We start from the raw sequence: 18,552 nt of genomic DNA on the forward strand, positions 1-18,552 counted from the left end.
CTTTCCTGGTTCCCATGACCCAAACACGGACTCTGTGTCGTCCTTTCAACAGCTGATGCATGAGAGCCTGCCTGGGATTGTTCTGCGGGGAACTCGGTGCTGACAGCAGCACGCCATATGGGGACCATGTCCGGAGCAGATGCAAAGTCATATTCCCCGAGAGGCTTGAGCCGTGTGGAGGGATGGGCATGATCAGAGGCGTCACACTGTTTCTGAGATGCCTCGAGAGGACTGTATATGGCATGATTGGAATACCATCCGGACTGCCTGATGCGGGAGCTGACGGCGGTGACGTCATCGCGGCGGCGGGCTGAAGCCTGCGGTTGCGGTGCCGTGGAAGTAGCATCCACCGGCGTCACATTGGTCTGCCTTCTGGAGGTGAGCGCCGTGGCTTTCTGGGTTGCAATACCACGAGGATGATTCCACCCGGTGAAACGCGAACGACCGTCTATACGGCAGTGCTCTGTGCTCGACGTCCTGCGCAGTCAGACATGTGGCCTGAATTGCCAGGCGACCAGGGGGCCACGTGCCAAGGCGGGCGCGGGCGGCAGAACAGGGCAGACGCCGACCGAAATCGACCGAAATCATTTTGCGTTCTTCATCTTTCATCTTCATGCCATCAGCCCTCCAGCCGGGTGTCATCAAAATGCCAATTCCTCGCCGTTCCATCGAATTCGGCAATTCCCCTGGCGTGCTGCAGTCTGGACCAGACCCAAAAAAAATGCAGCTGGCGGACGCCCCATGATTCATGATGATATCATGGCCCACTCGCCCCGACGTTAGTGGCGGCGAGCAACGCGATCGCCAAAAGGTTGGAACGGGCCAATGAGCCCTACTGTCCCTACCTTAGCCGATCTACTAGTTTTCTAGTAGATATCGGATTGCCCGCATCCCTCGAGAGGCGACCCCTCGGGTGCTTCTGCAATGCTTCACTGTCACCCGTCACAATGGCTGCCATCACAGAGAACACTGGGCAGTCGACTTATCGATTAGCTCAAGAACGAGAATTTTTCAAGTGTGTACAGCTGACAATGCCCCTGCACAGCGTGGCGAACGTGACTGATCCTTGTTCTGCGCAGATTCATCCCCAACGATCATTCCGCCTCGCATTTTGCACCCTTCGACCATGAAAGCCGGCGGTCCTTCGTCGCGCAGCCCTCGCGAGATGCTGCGTTGACCTCCTTTGCCCAGCTCGGTGCCATTCGCCTCGGCGCGAGACGGGCCCTGGTCTCGCTGTTCGATCGCACCTATCAACATGTCCTGACCGAGGCAACCCCTACCTTGAGTCTCATCGGGGGCCACGTCCGAGACGAGCGTGATAACCTACGGGTAGGATCGTGCGTTTTCCCTAGGGAGCGGGGTCTTTGCACTCTGGTGTCCACTCTACCCTCCCCCGACTACAACGAGGATTCCGCGGTGGTCGACGGCAGCGCTGTTGTCGTGCCGGATGTGACCCAGGAGGAACGATTCAAGTGCGCCGAGCTATTAGGCCTGCTTTCAGACGTTCGCTTCTATGCTGCCGTCCCAATTGTCAGCCCGCGCGGCTTGACGATTGGTGCGTACAGTGTGTGGGATGACCAGCCGCGACCCGAGGGCGTCGATACATACTCACTACAATTTCTGAAGGACATGGCAGCGACCGTCATGGAACATTTGGAAGGCCAGCATGCGCGGCATAAGAGTCAGCTAGCTGAACGTATGATCGTTGGCTTGGGAAGCTTTGTCGAGGGACGAGCGACTCTGCGTCATTCATGGCGAGAGGCGAACGCCCAGTTTGCAGCCTCGGAGCAGTCGGGTGAGACGACCGAGGGACAATTGAACATCCACCAACAGGATCTGGAGGAGCAGGGACAAGGCACCAAGAAAGAAACAGAGGCGGCGGACATTCAAAACACAGGCCAGTCAATCCGAAGTGTCTTTGCCGGCGAAGACAGCCCTCAAGATGTCTTGTCGACCGGCATTCAGCGTGTCTTCTCTCGTGCCGCCAACTTGATCCGGGAGTCGATCGGTGCCGAAGGGGTGGTATTCCTGGATACGAACAGCGAAAGATTCGGCGACCTGATTGAAAACAAAACGAACCGCAAAGTGACAGGCTCCGGTAACAACGACTCGCCCGAGAGCAGCGACGAGAGCAGCGACTCCGGATCGTCATCCCGCCGGCATCAGTCCTCTGGAAGTGAGGAAGAAGGTACTAAAAGCGTCCCGGTTTGTGTCTCGCTGGGGTTTTCCACGTCACGGGCATCCAGCATCAATGACGAAGTCATGGCGAGCAACCAAGTCGTGGTACAGGAACCGCTGCTTACATCTTGGCTCCGCCGGTATCCTCGCGGAAAGATATTCACTTATAACGCCAATAGATCCGTCTCTGACGACAGCGATGACACGTTGGGTAGTGTTGTAACCCCCGAACAACCGAACCAGAACAGCGAAATGGGTGGTGCAGAGCGGCGTTCTTCGAGTAAAAAACGGCGCAAGCCCAATTTCCGCCAAGACGCTGGGAACCTCATCCGGATATTCCCCGACGCTCGGAACATTATACTGTTGCCCATGTGGGATACCGAAAGGCGGCGCTGTTTCGCTGGAGCGTTGGTCTGGACGAACAACCCGGAACGCGTCTTTACGATCGAGAATGAGCTCGCGTATCTATTTGCCTTCTCGAACAGCATCATGGCGGAGATTCGGCGCCTCGACGTTGAAATGGCCGAAAAGGCGAAGACTAACTTGGTTAGCAGCATCACTCACGAGCTGCGGAATCCCTTGCATGGCATCCTGGGCACTGCGGACATACTGAGCGACACCGCCATGAACGCTCTCCAACATGGCATGGTGCATACGATCGAATCGTGCGGCCGCACTCTACTAGACACCATTAATAACCTTTTGGATCTTACTTTCATTGACAAGTACCAGAAGAGACGTTCATCTAAGCATCAGGCCAAGCAGCGCCAGTTACCTTCGGGCGAGTCTCAAGAAGATTCTGGTGTTAAAAGCAGTCGGAACAAGAAGGCGCCAGCATATACACACGTCAAATTGGATCAAGTTTTGGAGGAGGTGACAGAGTGCGTCTTTGCTGGGTACAGCTTTTACCATCATCCACAAGCACCACCCCCAGCCTTAGCGGATTCTTCTTCACGTGCGACCGGCGAGACAAACCAGATCACGATTGTTTTTGACATCCAACCAGACATTGAATGGGGATTCTACACGCATGCCGGCGCTTGGCGCCGCATCTTGATGAATGTCTTTGGAAATGCTCTGAAGTATACCAGCTCTGGGTTCATTTACTTGCAGCTCCAGTGCACCAAGAGTAAACATAAGAGCCGAAAACGGTCGGACCCATCTGGGGATGAACAACCGGAAGAATATGAGGTGACACTGACTGTCAAGGATACGGGCAAGGGAATTGGCCCTGAGTATCTACAGCAAGACCTTTTCACCCCATTCACACAAGAAAACCCACTTGCGTCTGGCAGCGGGCTGGGCTTGAGTATTGTGCGTCAAGCGGTAGGCGCGCTGGGCGGCTCAATCGAAATCAATTCGACCAAAGGCGTTGGCACTGAGCTGACCATCCGCACTCCACTCACCCACTATCCGTCAGCCACATCTGACAACTCCTCTGACGCTGTATTTGTCTCCTTGCGAAAGTCCACCGAGGGCAAGTCTATCGGCCTGTTGGGATTTGGCTCTTCACTGGAATCGAACCGAGACACGACTCTGTATACCTCTCTGGCCAGGGTATGTGAGGAATGGTTTGGCCTCGAAGTCACCTCGGTCTCACAGATCATTGGTGAAAAACGTCCCTTCAACTTCTACCTAGCTGTGCAAACCGAACTTGACAGCGAGGATCTTGAGGGTCGAAACTTATTCAACCTGGCACCTCAATTGTGTAGCCAGGGAGATGAGACCCCCATTGTCGTGGTCATCTGTCAATCCCCCGAGGAGGCGCACAGCATGTTTGTCGCCGCCAAGAACCGTGGAATTAACTCTATCTTTGAGTTTGTCAGTCAGCCCTGCGGGCCGCGGAAGTTAGCTCGAGCCCTGGAGCTTTGTATCAAGCGCCGGCGAGACGATGAATCAGGCCGGCGTGTCTCCGATGAGCCTACGCGATGGGTGGAAATGCCCGAATCGTCTCATTTGCCCGTGGATGTCGGGCCGAGCGATCCTCCGAATGAGCGCTTGAAGGTTAGCAAGCGCCCGACCACCGACACCATGGGGAGCCCCGAAGAGACAAGTCTTCAGAAAGCTGTGGCGGAAGGAAATTGGGAAGTCACCCTTCCCAATAGATCCGGCCAGCCTTCTCCAACCACCCAAGATGATAAGGGCACGGACGAGCCTGCCCCTCCTGTGCCAAAATCCGTCTTGTTGGTGGATGACAATGATCTCAATCTCCAATTGCTTTGTGCTTACACCAAGAAGGATGGCCGGGATTATGTGACGGGTAAAGATGGGGCAGAAGCAGTGGAGACATACAGGTCTGATCCCGGCCGATTCCGTGTGGTCGTGATAGGTATGTTGAATATTAGCTTGGCTCTTCCAGCTGTTCCAATCTTTCTAATTGAATTGAAATAGATATTTCTATGCCTGTTATGAACGGTTTCGAGGCCTCCCGAGAAATTCGGCGCATCGAGAAGGAGCACCGAGCCAAGCTCAGCGAGGCTGAGCGAGAAAAGCTTCCATACACAATCATTACGGCTCTGACGGGATTAGACAGCGCGAATGCCCAGAAAGAGGCCTATGGCTCTGGAATCGATAGCTTCCTCATCAAGCCCATCAAGCGACTCGATTTACTCGACATATTGAAGAACATAGATCAGTAAATCTGCTGGAATTCCTCGCTCGCAGTGCTTGTTTGGACGAGGGCTTTCTTTCTTATCGACTGCTCTTTTTACTTTTCTGGAATGCATACGCCCACAGAATATGATTAGACGGTCTGGCGCAAGGGATTGGACGGTTGCATGATCTTGAAACGTCGGAATGACCATATGAAATACTTGTTTTAGAGCGAGAGTTTGGATATCACTGTTTGCACGGGGTTTGAGTTGTACATGATGTTTTGGATGGAATTTTGGCTATACCAACTTTGATTCTCTCGTTTTACATTCTGGTTCAAGCTTCCCACTCTCCCACGCCTCATGAGATAGAATGGCCTTTTCTTGTCCCGCTAGATGTATATCTCGCTTGTTGTTCCATTCGCAGCACGTATCTTATACAACATCATATTTTCCTGCCCTTGAAATGCAAAGGAGTTCTCTTCCATTGCCCGAGCCACCTCTGCCTGAGCGCTCGCACCGCCATCTTCGGCCTACGATCTCTCGTGAATACCCCCTTCTTATTGCCATCCACTCGAAAAACATGTGAGCTAGTCTGGAAGTCAGAGAAGCTCCAGACATGCTCGCCAACCACGCTCTCCACACGATCAAATACTCGATGGTATAGGTCGATCAATTGTGACTGGAACTCTTTGCTCCACGGCGCTTCACTGGCAGTGTGCAGGCCAGACACAGCATCAGCACCATACTCTGTCATTACAATGGGCTTGTGATACTTCGCTTCCCAGCTGCGCAAGTTGGTCTCTAGTGCAATGTCTGCAGTTTCTAGATCCCCGGTGTGCTCATACCACCCATAGTATCTATTCAGACACAGCACGTCAAAGAGATCGGCGATGCGATCTTCCTCGGCCATGGCGAGCGCAAAGTTCGTGAAACAGACAGGTCGCGTGGGATCTAAATCCCTAGTCAACGACACCAACGGTTCGAAGTACTCTCGTGCGCCGTCTTCCGCGGACCCAGGTTCATTGGCAATCGACCACATCACCACACACGCATAGTTTTTGTCTCGGGCAATCAATTCGCGAATCGCAGTCTCGTGAGCTTCGCGCGTCTTATCATTAATCGTGTCGTCTGAGAATGTGGGCGGCGCCTTGTTCCCAAACAGCCCCGAAGTGATCCCGAGATTCAATCCCACCGCGGCCGTCTGATCGATCACCACGATTCCGTGTCGGTTCACGAACTCCATAACTTCCTCCGCGTAGGGGTAGTGTGATGTGCGGAAGGAGTTCGCCCCCATCCAGTCCATGAGCTGGAAGTCGTGGGTCATGTATGCAGCATCGTGTCCTTTCCCGCGAACCGGTGTGTCTTCGTGCTTGCCGAAGCCGGTGAAGTAGAACGGCTTGCCGTTTATCAAGAACTGATTGTTTCGGACACGCACCGTGCGGATCCCCGTTTCAAGGTGGTAGGAGTCTAGGAGTATGTCGGTCTTTCGGTCGATCAGCTCGACGGTCAAAGTGTAGAGGTACGCAGAACCAGGCTGCCACAGGCGGACGTTGGCGATTCGCATCTTATTCGTGCTACCAGTGGCATGGACGACTGGATTTCCGTCTTCGTCTTTGACCGAGACTCGAACCTCGGTCTCATCGGCATCAGATCCACTCGTTTCAACATGATAGTCAATGATACCGACGGCATCTGCTGTTTCAACACCAAGGACACCTGTAAGCACAGTGACGTCGCGAACCCCCCTGGCCGGCACCGCGACCAACCACACCGACCTCGCCAAACCAGCATAATTAAAGAAATCATGCAAATATTTCTGCCTCCTGCGTCCATTCTCCAACACCTCAATACTCCCCGGCGGAATCGTCTCATTTGTCAAATCATTATTCACCGCAATAGTCAACCGAAACTCCGCTCCGGGTCTCACTAAGCTCGTAATATCCGCCTCGAAAGGCGTATACCCACCCACATGTTCCGTGACCAGCGTCTCGTCAACACAGACCCTCCCCACATGTGTTGCCGCATCACAGCGAATAAAGTACCGCAGCGAAGACGCAGACCAGCTGCGCGGCACGAACACCGAGCGCTGGTATTTGACCCAGTCGACGTGGTCATGCACAGCCTTGTCGAGCAGGATGTCATTGTAGCTTGCGGGGACGGGGATTTGGAGTTTGTTGGAGAGCGGAGCGGTCCATTGTTCCGGACTCGGGGGATGGGGTAGGAGAGAGAAGTTCCACACGCCGTCGAGGGAGACGAGTTCGCGGGTTGCGTTAGCTTGGGGCTTGAGCATTCTAGCTGAATGAGATGCAACAGGGTATGGTGTGTGTTTCAAAGGCAGTACGGCCTATATCATGGAAGGAAGGATCGAGGTTCAGCACATTGCAGCGCATCACTCTTAAATGCCTCCCCAGGCCATCCTACCCGGCAACTAACGGCAAGTTCTCGCACCCTAAAAACCAAGCATAAAGGCTGCATCGGCGTTTGACACCCCACGCTGAGCGGGAAGAGCGAGAAGCTATTGGAAAGACCTGTCCAATGAAGCTCTTTCGCGGTGTTGTTCCTCCGGCTAAACTTCGGTTGAACTTCCCCAGATTCCTTGCGTTGCGGAGAAACTCGCCCGGACCCGCTTCGATCCTTGGGGTAACTGAGTCAAGGTGGTTTGGGTACTCGGATAGTACGATTCATGACGGGAATGATTGGTTTCTAAACCTTGGGGAAATTCCTTTGTGACGTGCTGGTTGTTGAAGCTAGGTTTGAAGGTCATAGGTCGTTGTGTTATCAATAGCCGACGGCGTGTGATATAGAGGATCATAGACAGATAGGGGAAGCCTAGGGGACGCAATGACTATAAGTATAGTCGTGGATGACAGGTTTGTCTGGCACATTCGGTGTACTGCCGCTCTCTAGTTTCCCCTACAGAAACAACTGCCTCCAGAAAAATGCAGAAAGATCGCAACTCGGCGTCGCACGTCGAAAATGCAGTGGAGCTCAACGATGACCCCAAGAAAGCTACATATGATACCTCCCGAATCGATGGCGAGATCCAACAGTATCTATCAGAGTTACCCAGAGCCATTGACGAGGAGACTGATCGGACGCTCAAACGAAAGATAGATTATCGCGTCTTGACCATCATGATGGGTACATACTTCCTCCAGGCCCTTGACAAGGGCACTCTGGGCTCTACATCAATCATGGGCTTGCCTCAGGATGCCGGACTGGCTGGTCAACAGGTGAGTTCTATTCCTCTTGATCGACCCTGAACCATGCTAACGAGGGCCTCTTACTAGTATTCATGGCTCAGCACATGTATCTACATAGCAGTCTTCATGGTCGAATACCCAACCAACTGGCTCATCCAGCGCCTCCCTGCAGCCAAATACCTCGGCATCAACGTTGTCCTCTGGGGAATCGTTCTCGCTCTGCACGCCGTAGGCAAGAACTTCATCAGCCTAGTCGCCTTGCGCACTTTGCTCGGTATATTCGAAGCGTGCTGCCAGCCGCTCCTCCTCCTCATGTCCAGCATGTGGTACAAGCGGTCCGAGCAGGGCTCGATTATCGTATACTGGTACATGATGACCGGTGTACAGAGCATTGTGGGCGGTCTCCTAGCATACGCCTTCAGCCTTATCGGCAACACCGGGGTCCTCAGATCCTACGAGGCACTGTTCGTCACCTACGGCGCCGTGTCGGTGCTCTGGGGCGTCATTATCATCACATGGATGCCTGACTCGCCGATGCCCGCGAAATGCTTCACCGAGGAGGAGAAGATCCTGATGATTGAGCGTGTGCGGGCGAACCAAACCGGTCTGCAGAATAAAAAGTTCCGAGTATACCAGGTTTGGGAGGCGTTTCGAGATCCCCAAGTTTATTGCTATATTTTGCTGCAGATTTGTACGACATTGCCGACAAACGGGCTCTCGACTTTTGTCAATATCGTCATCAACAGCTTTGATTTTAGTGTTCTGCATACCCAGCTTCTCGCGATGGTCTTCGGCGTTTATATCACGCTGGTGCTGCTCTTGTCGGCGTGGTTGGTTCGCAAATTCGACCAGACGTTGTTGGTTATGGCAGGGTTTGTTCTTCCGTACGTCCTCCTTCTCCCCAATGCCCCTCGTCATTTCAAACATAGACTTTCTTACTGACGAGATCTGCTGTTAAAGATCCTTCGCCGGAACCGCCGTCCTAATGACCGTGCAAAACAACACCCCCCAGAACCGCATCGGCCTATTAATAAGCTACTACATCGCGATGTCGTTCTTCGCAGCCCAAACACTCAGCCTGTCACTCGTCTCACGAAATGTCGCAGGGCAAACAAAAAAGGCGGTCGTGGTCGCTGCCAATTTCTGCGCATGGGCCGTCGGGAACGCCGTCGGTCCGCAGGTGTTCTTCTCCTGGGATGCACCGCGGTATAGGGTAGCATTTAGTGTACACCTAGGGTGTTATTCCATGCTTATGTGTATATTGATCTTCTTAAGGGTTTGGTTCGTGACGCAGAATCGGAGACGCGATAGAGCGCAGGGTGCAACGGAGGAGGATTTGTCGGCCGCGTTTGAGGATCGGACGGATATGGAGAATGAGGGGTTTAGGTATATGTATTAGAGATAGGATATTGTTTGGTCTTGATGGCAGTGCGAAGATATTAATATTGAAGTTTCAACTACTCCGCCAAAGCACTTCATCCAGACAGTCATGGCTAATCACCCTATAATCTTGCTCATTGCGCCAGTCGTTGCGGGGCGGATGAAATATCGCGAGCAAGAAGGATCGCGACCTAAAGGATCGGACCCACTACACCATAGTCTGCTCTGGAACGACCCAGAACAAGAAGCCCTTGTTGGATTGATGCACTACTATCCCACAGAAGTATCGCAAAACCGACTCCACGACCCAATAACCCCCCAGTGCAGATAGAACACAATCGGCGACGGAACAGGATCAGTCAGTGCAATGTTATTTCCCCCGTTGTTCCATTGTAAAACCGGTAAATAAACCAAACAGAGTACATCAGAGAACCAAGAAACCCCAGACATTTCTCCCTAATAGTATCACTCACAAGAGTTATCTGGAAACAAATGCAAGTGGCGTGGCCGCCTAATAGCAACGGGCAGACCGAGTTGGGGGCCGCTTCGGACAAGCTGTCAGCACGATGCTTGAATTTGCCCGCGGCACAAGAGCAATCCAACAGAATAAATGGCCTCGTGGCGGGCTGAGGGCTCCCGCAACTTCATCTGGAACACCCTCACCTTATGGAGATGACTGGGATATGCTATGGCTCGGGTTCTGCGGGATAGACTCTCGAGAAGGCGAGCGCCGATTTTATATTATCCCCGACGACCCTACAGTGCCACCTGTTCCTCGTCGCGAGGATTTCAAACATCCTCTCTTAGCCGACAACAGTCAAATGCAGCAAGCTCGGATTGTATTTGACGCCGTTGGAGGGGTATGCACGTCGGGATTTGCAGTGACATGCGACGCCGCGCGCAAGATCCTCGCTCAACTCTCCATGTCTCCGTTAAATGAACCCGTCGACGTGGCCTATGGAGCAATGTGTGACTACAAGGGTCCGGAAGATAACTTTTGCTGCCTGGCACCTTATCCTCCGCTCATCAGTAGTTGGAGACAGACTGGGTCCAGCGAACGAGATTCAGACATATATTACACTGGAGATGAGTGGCATGAGGCGTACTCCGAAGGGATTGTGTACAGCACCATGTTGAATGCTCAGCGTTTGGCCAATGGAGAAAGAACCTTTCTGGCGCAGTGGGAAGAAGCCGAGCCTCTGGAAATTGATCCCTCTGACTTTGTCTCCCCTCGGGGCTTTTTGTATGAACGGGAGATACCAGATTCAAGGCCAACGATATCAAACTCGGTTATCCCGGTCGATTCGACCGTTACTCTTGGCTACACTGACTCTTCCGTGGTCTCAGCTGCTCCTTCCCCTACCAGTATTAGGCATAGATCCCTTAACGAGGATTACTTGTAATAATATGTTTTCTTCAAATCGCATAGATACCAGAGAATTATTTCCCAGTTGAGGGAGCTTTATTGCCTGTCCGCCGTATTGCAGTTTTTAGGTGTCTTTATAGTCGAAGAGCTCTTTGTGGTGATGAGAGCAGGGCATTGCGTTAGAAAGAGGGAGGAAAGTGTCAAAGCAATCCAGCATCTGAGCAGCTGACAAAAGTTTGTATGTGGTGCTCAGAGAGAACATTGGCTTTATGTTACACATGCTATAGGTCACTGATAGTCATCGGGACAAATCGAGATGTTTTTGTGAACATGAAGAAAGAGAAGGAAAACATTTTCCATCGTAAACTGGGTATCATGATTCGACAAACTTGAAACATCTCAGCAACATTACAAGAAACTTCACGCTCCTTTATGCGTTAAAACCAAAAGACCCACATTTGACAGCTGCACCGTTGTCGCGCTCCAGCTCGAAGCTTGCTGGAGGTCTAGAGTTTAAGTTAAGATATATCCTAAGACATCACCAAGGAGAGGGTGACCCCCAGCCAGATCTATCCTAGATTACGTAGAGAAAACTTCAAGCTTCATTTCTATGCAAATATATATATAGAACGAATGAAATATAATACATACCTATGGACCTAAGGGGGGAAACCAGGGTTGTTCCCTCCTATCTAGATACGCAATGACCGTATTCTTGTGCCGTGACCAGAAGCAATATCCAGCTAGACATAGAGCTGTTATTCCCGACATCCTGGGATGTTGTACACTTGAGGGAGTTGTGTTGTTTGTCTTGTTTGTCTTGTTTGGCGGGTTTGCCTGGTTTGCAATCACTGCTTCGACTTAGTCAGCAGACAACCACACGTGACTCTCTGCAGCCCGAGCCGCCGCAGCGCGTCTTGTAGACTCAAGATCGATCACCATCCTCTAGCACAGTCCCTGATCATCAAAATACGAGGTAGAGAAAGCTGAGATGCCTCAGGAGCTGGATGAACAACCGCTCCGGGTAGATCTGACAACCCAGGCTTGTGATACATGCCGCAAACGAAAAGTAAAATGTCATCTTCCCCGGCCAGTGTCTGGTGCCGCTGCCCGTTGTGGGCGTTGTGAGCGGTTAAATCGACCATGTACCTTTCTTATGCCCGCAAAGGTCCGGGGCCCTAAGAAACGGTAAGACTGATCTTCCGGAATATGAGCTCCGCTGACATGCCGCAAGTCTCGCTGCAAGGGGGCACAGTCCTCAGACTCCGACTAGCGACCATAGCGTGCGTTCGCTGCAGGACAGGGATTCTGTACCCACTTCCTTCCGTGCATATCCCACCGATGATATCTGCGATCGTCGCCTGTTCAAGAAGATGCTGCAGGACTACTTGGAATACATGTACCCTGTCGTCCCGATTATTCACCGTCCGTCGTTTCGGCGTCGCTTGGAAGAAGACCGTGATTGTGACGACGCTGGCTTTCTCGGCCTTGAGATCGCCATGGCGGCGAATATCGTGGCGGCAATGCCAAGTAGATTTAATGAATACCGTTCTAACTATCCTCCGTTGCGCTTCTGCACGCGCCGGGAGATGGTCTGGGCTTGCTATCAGAAGGCGATGGGCCTTCGTACCCCCGACCATTTTGAACAGATCAATTTCCAAAAGTTCGCAACCACTTATCTCTTCTGTGCTGCGTTCATGCAGCTGGGGGAGCATAATTGGTCTCGCATGTTGCAGTCAGAGGCAATGCAGTTGGCGCGGATGTTGAATCTTCACAATATATCCGAGTACGTCGGTCTAAATCACATTGAGACACAGCTGCGAAAGAAGGGCTTTTGGTTAGTATTTTACGCTTTTATGTAAGACATCGACAGCCTCCGAGGGAATTGTGCTTTTTCGCTGACTGTATCCAGACATGGACAACTGCAAAACATGTTCGGAGAGCGATTATCATATCTGGACCCATCCCAGCTGCTTTCGCTGAATCCAGAAGATCTCATGCCCGTCGAAGTGGAGGACGAGCAGATATTCGAGAACGAGATTCTGACCCCCTGCACTTCCAATCCTTGTCTCGTTACTGGATTTAATCTCCACTCCCGAGTCTTTTGGGCTGCTGCTCGAAATCCTCGGCTGAAAGAACCGCAAGATGAGCCATGCCCTTGTACCCGAGCTCGTGATCCGGTAGTCGAAATGAACTACATAAGAGATCAATTACATACTCTTAAATTCCTCCTCGATGACATCCCCCCTCTTCTCCGGCCGTGGATGCCAATGGATGGCGACATACCCGCTGCTGTCGATGCGGATCGGGTTCGATCGGATTTTGCTACGATGCGAGCAAATTTGCATGTCACTCATCTGTGGGTCCAGAGTCTATTACTCGACCGATTAGAAGCGACACAGTCGCGACACCATTCAATACAGTCGGCGACAGCAGATCTCGACCCGGTCGTCATGGATGCGCAGGCACTCTGGCGTGAACGCGAGGAGCTTTGTCGACAACTATTTTTTGTTCTACACAGCTTGCCACAAGTGAACCTGGAGGCCAACGGGCTGCATCTCGCTTACAAGGTGCGGGATATTGCCGCTAGCCTGCTTGCGTGTCCGTTTCATCCCGACGCTCCCGAGTCGCAACGCGCCACGGAATACCTCCAGCATTCCAGCAACATCTTGGCACGTCTGGACCGGAGCGAAAACATGAATACGATACATCTACAATCCTGGATCGACACAGATCGAATAACAGATAGAAATTGAAGTCTATATGATTTGTACATGAAAATACTCGTTGACATCCCCCGGCTCCTCAAAGACCTTGCCAGAAGGTCGTCTCGCTCAGCTCCACCGAAGCTTCGAGGAAGATACCGCGGCTACTCGTTCCAGCCATGATGTTATAGGTGCCGCTGTGGCTGCACCAGCTGTTGGTGTATTCATCCCAGTAGCTGGTTGCTCGGACTAGGTCTAGGGGTATTTCCACCGGTCGCGACTCTCCAGCGTTCAATGTCAGCTTACTGAAAGCCTTCAGCTCTTTCTGTGGTCTCTTCAGTGGAGGTGATACAGGCGCGACATAAACCTGGATAACTTCAGCTCCCGACCGGGAGCCCGTGTTTGCTAACGTGCATCCCACAGTTAGGTCTCTGTCAGAATCCTTCTTCAGTTGCAGGTTTGACAGTTCAAACGTGGTGTAGGAAAGACCGTGACCAAAGGGGAACAAAGGCTCAACCTCTAGGGTATCATAGTACCGATATCCCACATACACGTCCTCTCCATAAAGCACTCGACCGCCTTCAGAGCGGAAGTTGAAATAGGTAGGGTTGTCCTTAAGCTTCTGCGGGAAAGTGAGAGGAAGCTTGCCAGACTAGAGATTAGGGATGTTAGCGTTTGGCTTCAAAAGTACGAAGTATGTTGCTTACCGGGTTGACATCGCCGAAAACCACATCTGCCAGACCGTGGCCTGTCTCATTGCCCCCATACCATGCATGGAGCACCGCCTTTGCTTTGTGGATCCAGGGCATCTCAACAGGCGTGCCACTCTGAATGACGACCACAGTGTTAGGGTTCGCCTCAAGCACACGAGAGATCAGCTCATCATTGTATGGAGGCAAGGCCATGTTCGGACGGTCTTCTCCCTCAGACTCCCATTCCGCACTAAGCCCGGCAACCAAAACGACTTGGTCGACATTTGCTGCGAGCTGGACGGCCTGAGCAATTCCATCTGCAGGGGGAAGTTGCTTGCAGGCACCGAAGCGGAATCCACCGTGGCCGAAGTCGACCACACCCGGAATTTTGAAGGTGCTTGTTTTGGCGCATCCCCACTGGATGTGAATATGATAGGCTTTGCCAGCCTCAAGTTGCAAAGAGGCAATCTCTTCTAAGGTGCCATTTCCGAGGAAGCTTGTGCCAGGTCTCTGTACGTCCGCATTGTTGATCAGGAGTTCTCCATCCACATACAGCTTTCCTGTTCCATGCACAGTAAGACCGATATCATAGACACCACTCTCCGAGGGAGTGAGATACCCCTCAGCATCAGCGTACCAGACGCTCTCGAGCTCCGGATGGCTGTAATCAATAAGGAACAAGTTGGAGTCTGTCTCAACTCGCTCTTCCACGATGCGCCGATTGGAAACGGTTGGGGGCTCATTGTAAGCTCTCAATGTAAAGCCAGTCTGGCCATCCTTGGTGTGCATAAGCTTTCCAAGGAGAGGCAGGTTCTGATGGCCATAAACGCCCTGGGCGAACTCCACGTTGCCGGGGGCAGAGGCGGAAAGACCATCGAATGGGGTAACCGCCTGATAGGGGTTCAAGGAGGCGCTGCCACCTCCGCAGTATGATGCAACCTTTGCATTAGGACCGATGACAGCCACCCGCTTCGTCTTGTTCAAGGGGAGTATATTGTCCTCGTTCTTCAGCAAGACAATCGCCTCGGCAGCGATCTGCCTCAGTAGGCGCCGATCCTCCGCGCGATTGAGCTGCCCCTCCGGCGCATGCTGTGGGACACCCGAGCGACTGGCCTTCTGGACCAACTGCAGAACGGCACGAACTCGGGCATTGAGATCGGCCATTGGGACCTTGTTGGCGGTGACCGCGTGCGCCAATGCGCCACCACGCCAGCGAGTCGGGCCGGGCATTTCGAGATCGAGTCCCGCTAGAACGGCTTCCGAGGTGCTGTACGTACCAAACCTGCATAACCGAGTTAGAAAGCAGTAGTCAGATGGCTTGGGTTAGGCTGCTCACCAGTCGCTCATCACAAGTCCCTCCCATCCCCATTCTCCGCGAAGAATATCCCGCAGAATCGTTGGGTTTTCCGCTGCGTGCGTGCCATTGACCTTGTTGTACGCCGTCATGATAGCATCGGGTTTGCCCTGCGCAATCGCGATCATAAACGGCAGAAGGTAAATCTCCCTCAGGGCGCGATCGGTCAAAATCGAATTGTATGCCATACGCTGGTGCTCCATGTCATTGCAGACAAAGTGTTTCAAGGTTGCCGCGATGCCTTTCTCCTGCAGGCCAGAGCAGTACTGGCCAGCCAGGACTCCCGACAGAACGGGGTCCTCGGAGTACGATTCGAACCCTCTTCCTCCCAGAGGACCCCGAGCGATGTTGATAGTTGGGCCCAAGACGACATGGGCGCCTTTGGCCTTGGCCTCATCCGCTAAAAGATGACCGACCTTTAGCGCCAGGTCTTGGTCGAAGGTGGCGCCAATAGCGGTGCCGCAGGGAAAACAACCCGACGGAACACTGCCGAAGAACTTCGTGCCCCGAATGCCATTGGGGCCGTCGGAGAGTCGGATCGCAGGGATATTCAGTCGCGGGATCGCGACGGTGTGCCAGAAGTCATCGCCTGATCAACAGTACAAAAGCTCAAGTCAGCATATGTTCGTGCGGAATAGACACGGGAGATATGATTACCGGACAACAGGGCGATCTTTTCGTCGATTGTGAGCTGCTTCAACAGCGCGTCCAGATCGGCGCTGGCGATATGCTGGAAGGCCGGGTCAATGTTGGACGTCATACTTCCAGCTCAATGTCAATCTGCGTTAGAAAAGAATGGCAATCCGGAATTATCATACCGGTCGGACAGCCTGCTAAATATTCTTTCGCATCTGCCCCTCGTGGTTCTCTACTCTTCGACTCCGCTCCGTACCCCGGCGACCCACCGTGCCGAGTGGATCCAACAGCAAGTCCGATTCTCAGTTCTCGCTGGCCAAAAACTCGCCAATACAAGACGTCCGTTTCTCCTTTTCTCCTTTTCTCCGTTTCTCCGCGTTGGTCTCCCCACAGCTTCCCCCGATTCTCCACAACGTCTTGCGTTTCCCCGACTTTTCGGGTTCGCGGGGGCCGGCATGACGGTTAATGGCTTCACGGCATAGAGTGGATGTTCATGCAAGGTCATCTGATTTGCCTGTCTAGGGCATTGGACTAAAGAGCACTTTGATCTGGCCGATTATTTCCGGCATATTACGTCGGTTGTTACGATGGGCATAAGTAGCAGCCTATAGTCACACCACCGGGCTAGTTTTGAAAATTTTTGATTTCGACCGCACGATTGGGACTCATTTTCTCTGACCTCGTTCATTATACCCTATACTCCGGCAATATGGGCACCACGACTAAGGAACGCGCTGAGGATGCTGGAGACATCCAGACGTCTGCGGCCACCCCTTCCGGCCCAGCATGGTATCGCCAGAAACATCTCCTTCACCTCAACTTCATCATCTTCTCGCTCATAATGTTCTCATCTGCAAACGGATTCGACGGTACCCTCATGAACGGTCTTCAAGCCTTGGACCAATGGAATGAATTCATGGATAATCCTACTGGTCCATGGCTGGGATGGTTGAATGGCATATACTGGTTAGGATCAGGGATTGGGTACCCTACCGCTGCCTGGATTGCCAACCGATGGGGACGGAAACCTAGCATCTATGTGGGCTATGTCTTCCTGGTCCTTGGAAGCGTTCTGCAGGCGGCAGCAAACAACGATATCGCCTTCCTCATGGCTAGACTGTTCATTGGTGTTTCCTCGGCTATGTTCGGAAACGCAGCCCCTCTCCTCGTCAACGAAATTGCCCATCCGTATCATCGAAGCATCGTCAACTCTCTGTACATGTCAGGCTGGTATGTCGGTGGTACGGTTGCCGGCTGGATTATCTTCGCCTCTCGCACCTACGGTTCATCGTGGGCCTGGCGGTTGCCGTCCCTTTTGCAGATTCTTGTGCCCCTGGTCGCCCTTCCTGGATTCCTCATTGCCCCCGAGAGCCCTCGGTGGTTGATTTCAATTGGACGTGAAGAGGAGGCGAGGGACCTCTTGATTAAGCACCACGCTGCCGGCGATCGTTCGTCAGCGTTGGTCGCAGAGGAGTTCAGGGAAATTGCCACGGCAATTCACAACGAGCAAGAGGCCAATAGCACCTCCAGCTACGCGGAAATGCTCAAGTCCCCTGGCAACCGTCGTCGGTTGTTTATTTCCGTCACTCTGGGTATCTTCTCCCAATGGGCCGGTAACGGCGTCGTTTCTTACTATCTCGCCCTGATCCTGGATAGCGTCGGTGTCGGCAGCTCGCGGGACCAGACCCTCATCTCCGCGTGCATGCAGATGTGGAACCTCATCTTTGCCACGATGGGTGCTTTCTTAACCGATAAACTTGGTCGTCGTCCTTTGTTCATGGCGTCTGCGGCAACCATGTTCATCAGTTTCGTGCTGGTCACAGCCCTGTCGGGATCCTTCGCCGAGACTGGTAATACGGCTACTGGTGCTGCTGTCATCCCGTTTCTCTTTACTTTCTTTGCTGGATACTGCATTGCTCTGTGAGTACCCCTCTCACTGACTGCCTTTTCCTACATCTTCAGGCAACCACTAACTCATTTACAGAACACCCTTCCTCACCGGATACCCCTGCGAAATCTGGCCCTTCCGTCTACGAGCCCGCGGTCTCACCGTGACATGGGTGGCTGCCATTTGCGCCATCTTCTTCAACACCTTCGTCAACCCCATCGCGTTGGAGGAAATCGCCTGGAAATACTACATCGTTTTCATTGTGGTGCTGATGGTCTTTGGCGTCACGGCCTATTTCTTCTACCCCGAGACAAACGGATATAGCTTGGAACAGATGGCGGTCATCTTTGATGGGCCTGGTGCCGGGGGCGACAAGACATTCGAGATGGATGCGGGCGAGAAGAGGCAGGCATCATCGAGTGTACATCAGGAGGTGGTTTAGGTTGATCAGCTTGGGAGGGAAGTGGTTGGGATGTGTAAATATACGTGTTATGGTTATGATTTCCTGTTTTCTTTGTGTCCTTTCATGGTGGATATCACAGGTTCCGTTTAATGA

General features: G+C 52.7%; 7 protein-coding genes across 7 annotated transcripts; 5 read left to right on the forward strand and 2 right to left on the reverse strand.

Annotated features, from left to right (window-relative positions):
* Nucleotides 1–480: 480 nt before the first annotated feature.
* On the forward strand, nt 481–5,227 carry P170DRAFT_438263 (putative sensor histidine kinase/response regulator). The gene is made up of 3 exons (XM_024849556.1): nt 481–1,015; nt 1,080–4,507; nt 4,570–5,227. Exons 1-3 carry the CDS (start codon nt 948–950, stop codon nt 4,815–4,817), a joined length of 3,744 nt encoding a protein of 1,247 aa, XP_024701789.1. The 5' UTR covers nt 481–947; the 3' UTR covers nt 4,818–5,227.
* Nucleotides 5,215–7,062, reverse strand: P170DRAFT_363634 (uncharacterized protein; the record flags this gene model as incomplete). The annotated part of the gene is made up of 1 exon (XM_024844590.1): nt 5,215–7,062. The coding sequence occupies one exon, from the start codon at nt 7,060–7,062 to the stop codon at nt 5,215–5,217; it is 1,848 nt and encodes a 615-aa protein (XP_024701790.1).
* Nucleotides 7,063–7,705: 643 nt separating this feature from the next.
* On the forward strand, nt 7,706–9,374 carry P170DRAFT_411726 (MFS general substrate transporter; the record flags this gene model as incomplete). Its single annotated transcript, XM_024846908.1, has 3 exons — nt 7,706–8,005; nt 8,063–8,859; nt 8,936–9,374. Exons 1-3 carry the CDS (start codon nt 7,712–7,714, stop codon nt 9,372–9,374), a joined length of 1,530 nt encoding a protein of 509 aa, XP_024701791.1. The 5' UTR covers nt 7,706–7,711.
* Nucleotides 9,375–9,921: 547 nt separating this feature from the next.
* P170DRAFT_427808 (uncharacterized protein) lies at nt 9,922–10,758 on the forward strand (the record flags this gene model as incomplete). Its single annotated transcript, XM_024847800.1, has 1 exon — nt 9,922–10,758. The coding sequence occupies one exon, from the start codon at nt 9,922–9,924 to the stop codon at nt 10,756–10,758; it is 837 nt and encodes a 278-aa protein (XP_024701792.1).
* A 954-nt stretch (nt 10,759–11,712) lies between these two features.
* Nucleotides 11,713–13,477, forward strand: P170DRAFT_362301 (Zn(II)2Cys6 transcription factor; the record flags this gene model as incomplete). The annotated part of the gene is made up of 3 exons (XM_024844521.1): nt 11,713–11,909; nt 11,956–12,579; nt 12,634–13,477. The coding sequence occupies 3 exons, from the start codon at nt 11,713–11,715 to the stop codon at nt 13,475–13,477; spliced, it is 1,665 nt and encodes a 554-aa protein (XP_024701793.1).
* A 49-nt stretch (nt 13,478–13,526) lies between these two features.
* On the reverse strand, nt 13,527–16,232 carry P170DRAFT_477372 (beta-glucosidase H; the record flags this gene model as incomplete). The annotated part of the gene is made up of 4 exons (XM_024853450.1): nt 13,527–14,078; nt 14,134–15,400; nt 15,455–16,061; nt 16,130–16,232. The coding sequence occupies 4 exons, from the start codon at nt 16,230–16,232 to the stop codon at nt 13,527–13,529; spliced, it is 2,529 nt and encodes an 842-aa protein (XP_024701794.1).
* A 169-nt stretch (nt 16,233–16,401) lies between these two features.
* On the forward strand, nt 16,402–18,478 carry P170DRAFT_465998 (sugar transporter). The gene is made up of 2 exons (XM_024852376.1): nt 16,402–18,028; nt 18,093–18,478. The coding sequence occupies exons 1-2, from the start codon at nt 16,818–16,820 to the stop codon at nt 18,436–18,438; spliced, it is 1,557 nt and encodes a 518-aa protein (XP_024701795.1). The 5' UTR covers nt 16,402–16,817; the 3' UTR covers nt 18,439–18,478.
* The last annotated feature ends 74 nt before the right edge of the window (nt 18,479–18,552 follow it).

Source organism: Aspergillus steynii (assembly GCF_002849105.1).
Source record: "Aspergillus steynii IBT 23096 chromosome Unknown P170scaffold_6, whole genome shotgun sequence".
Lineage (NCBI taxonomy): Eukaryota > Fungi > Ascomycota > Eurotiomycetes > Eurotiales > Aspergillaceae > Aspergillus > Aspergillus steynii.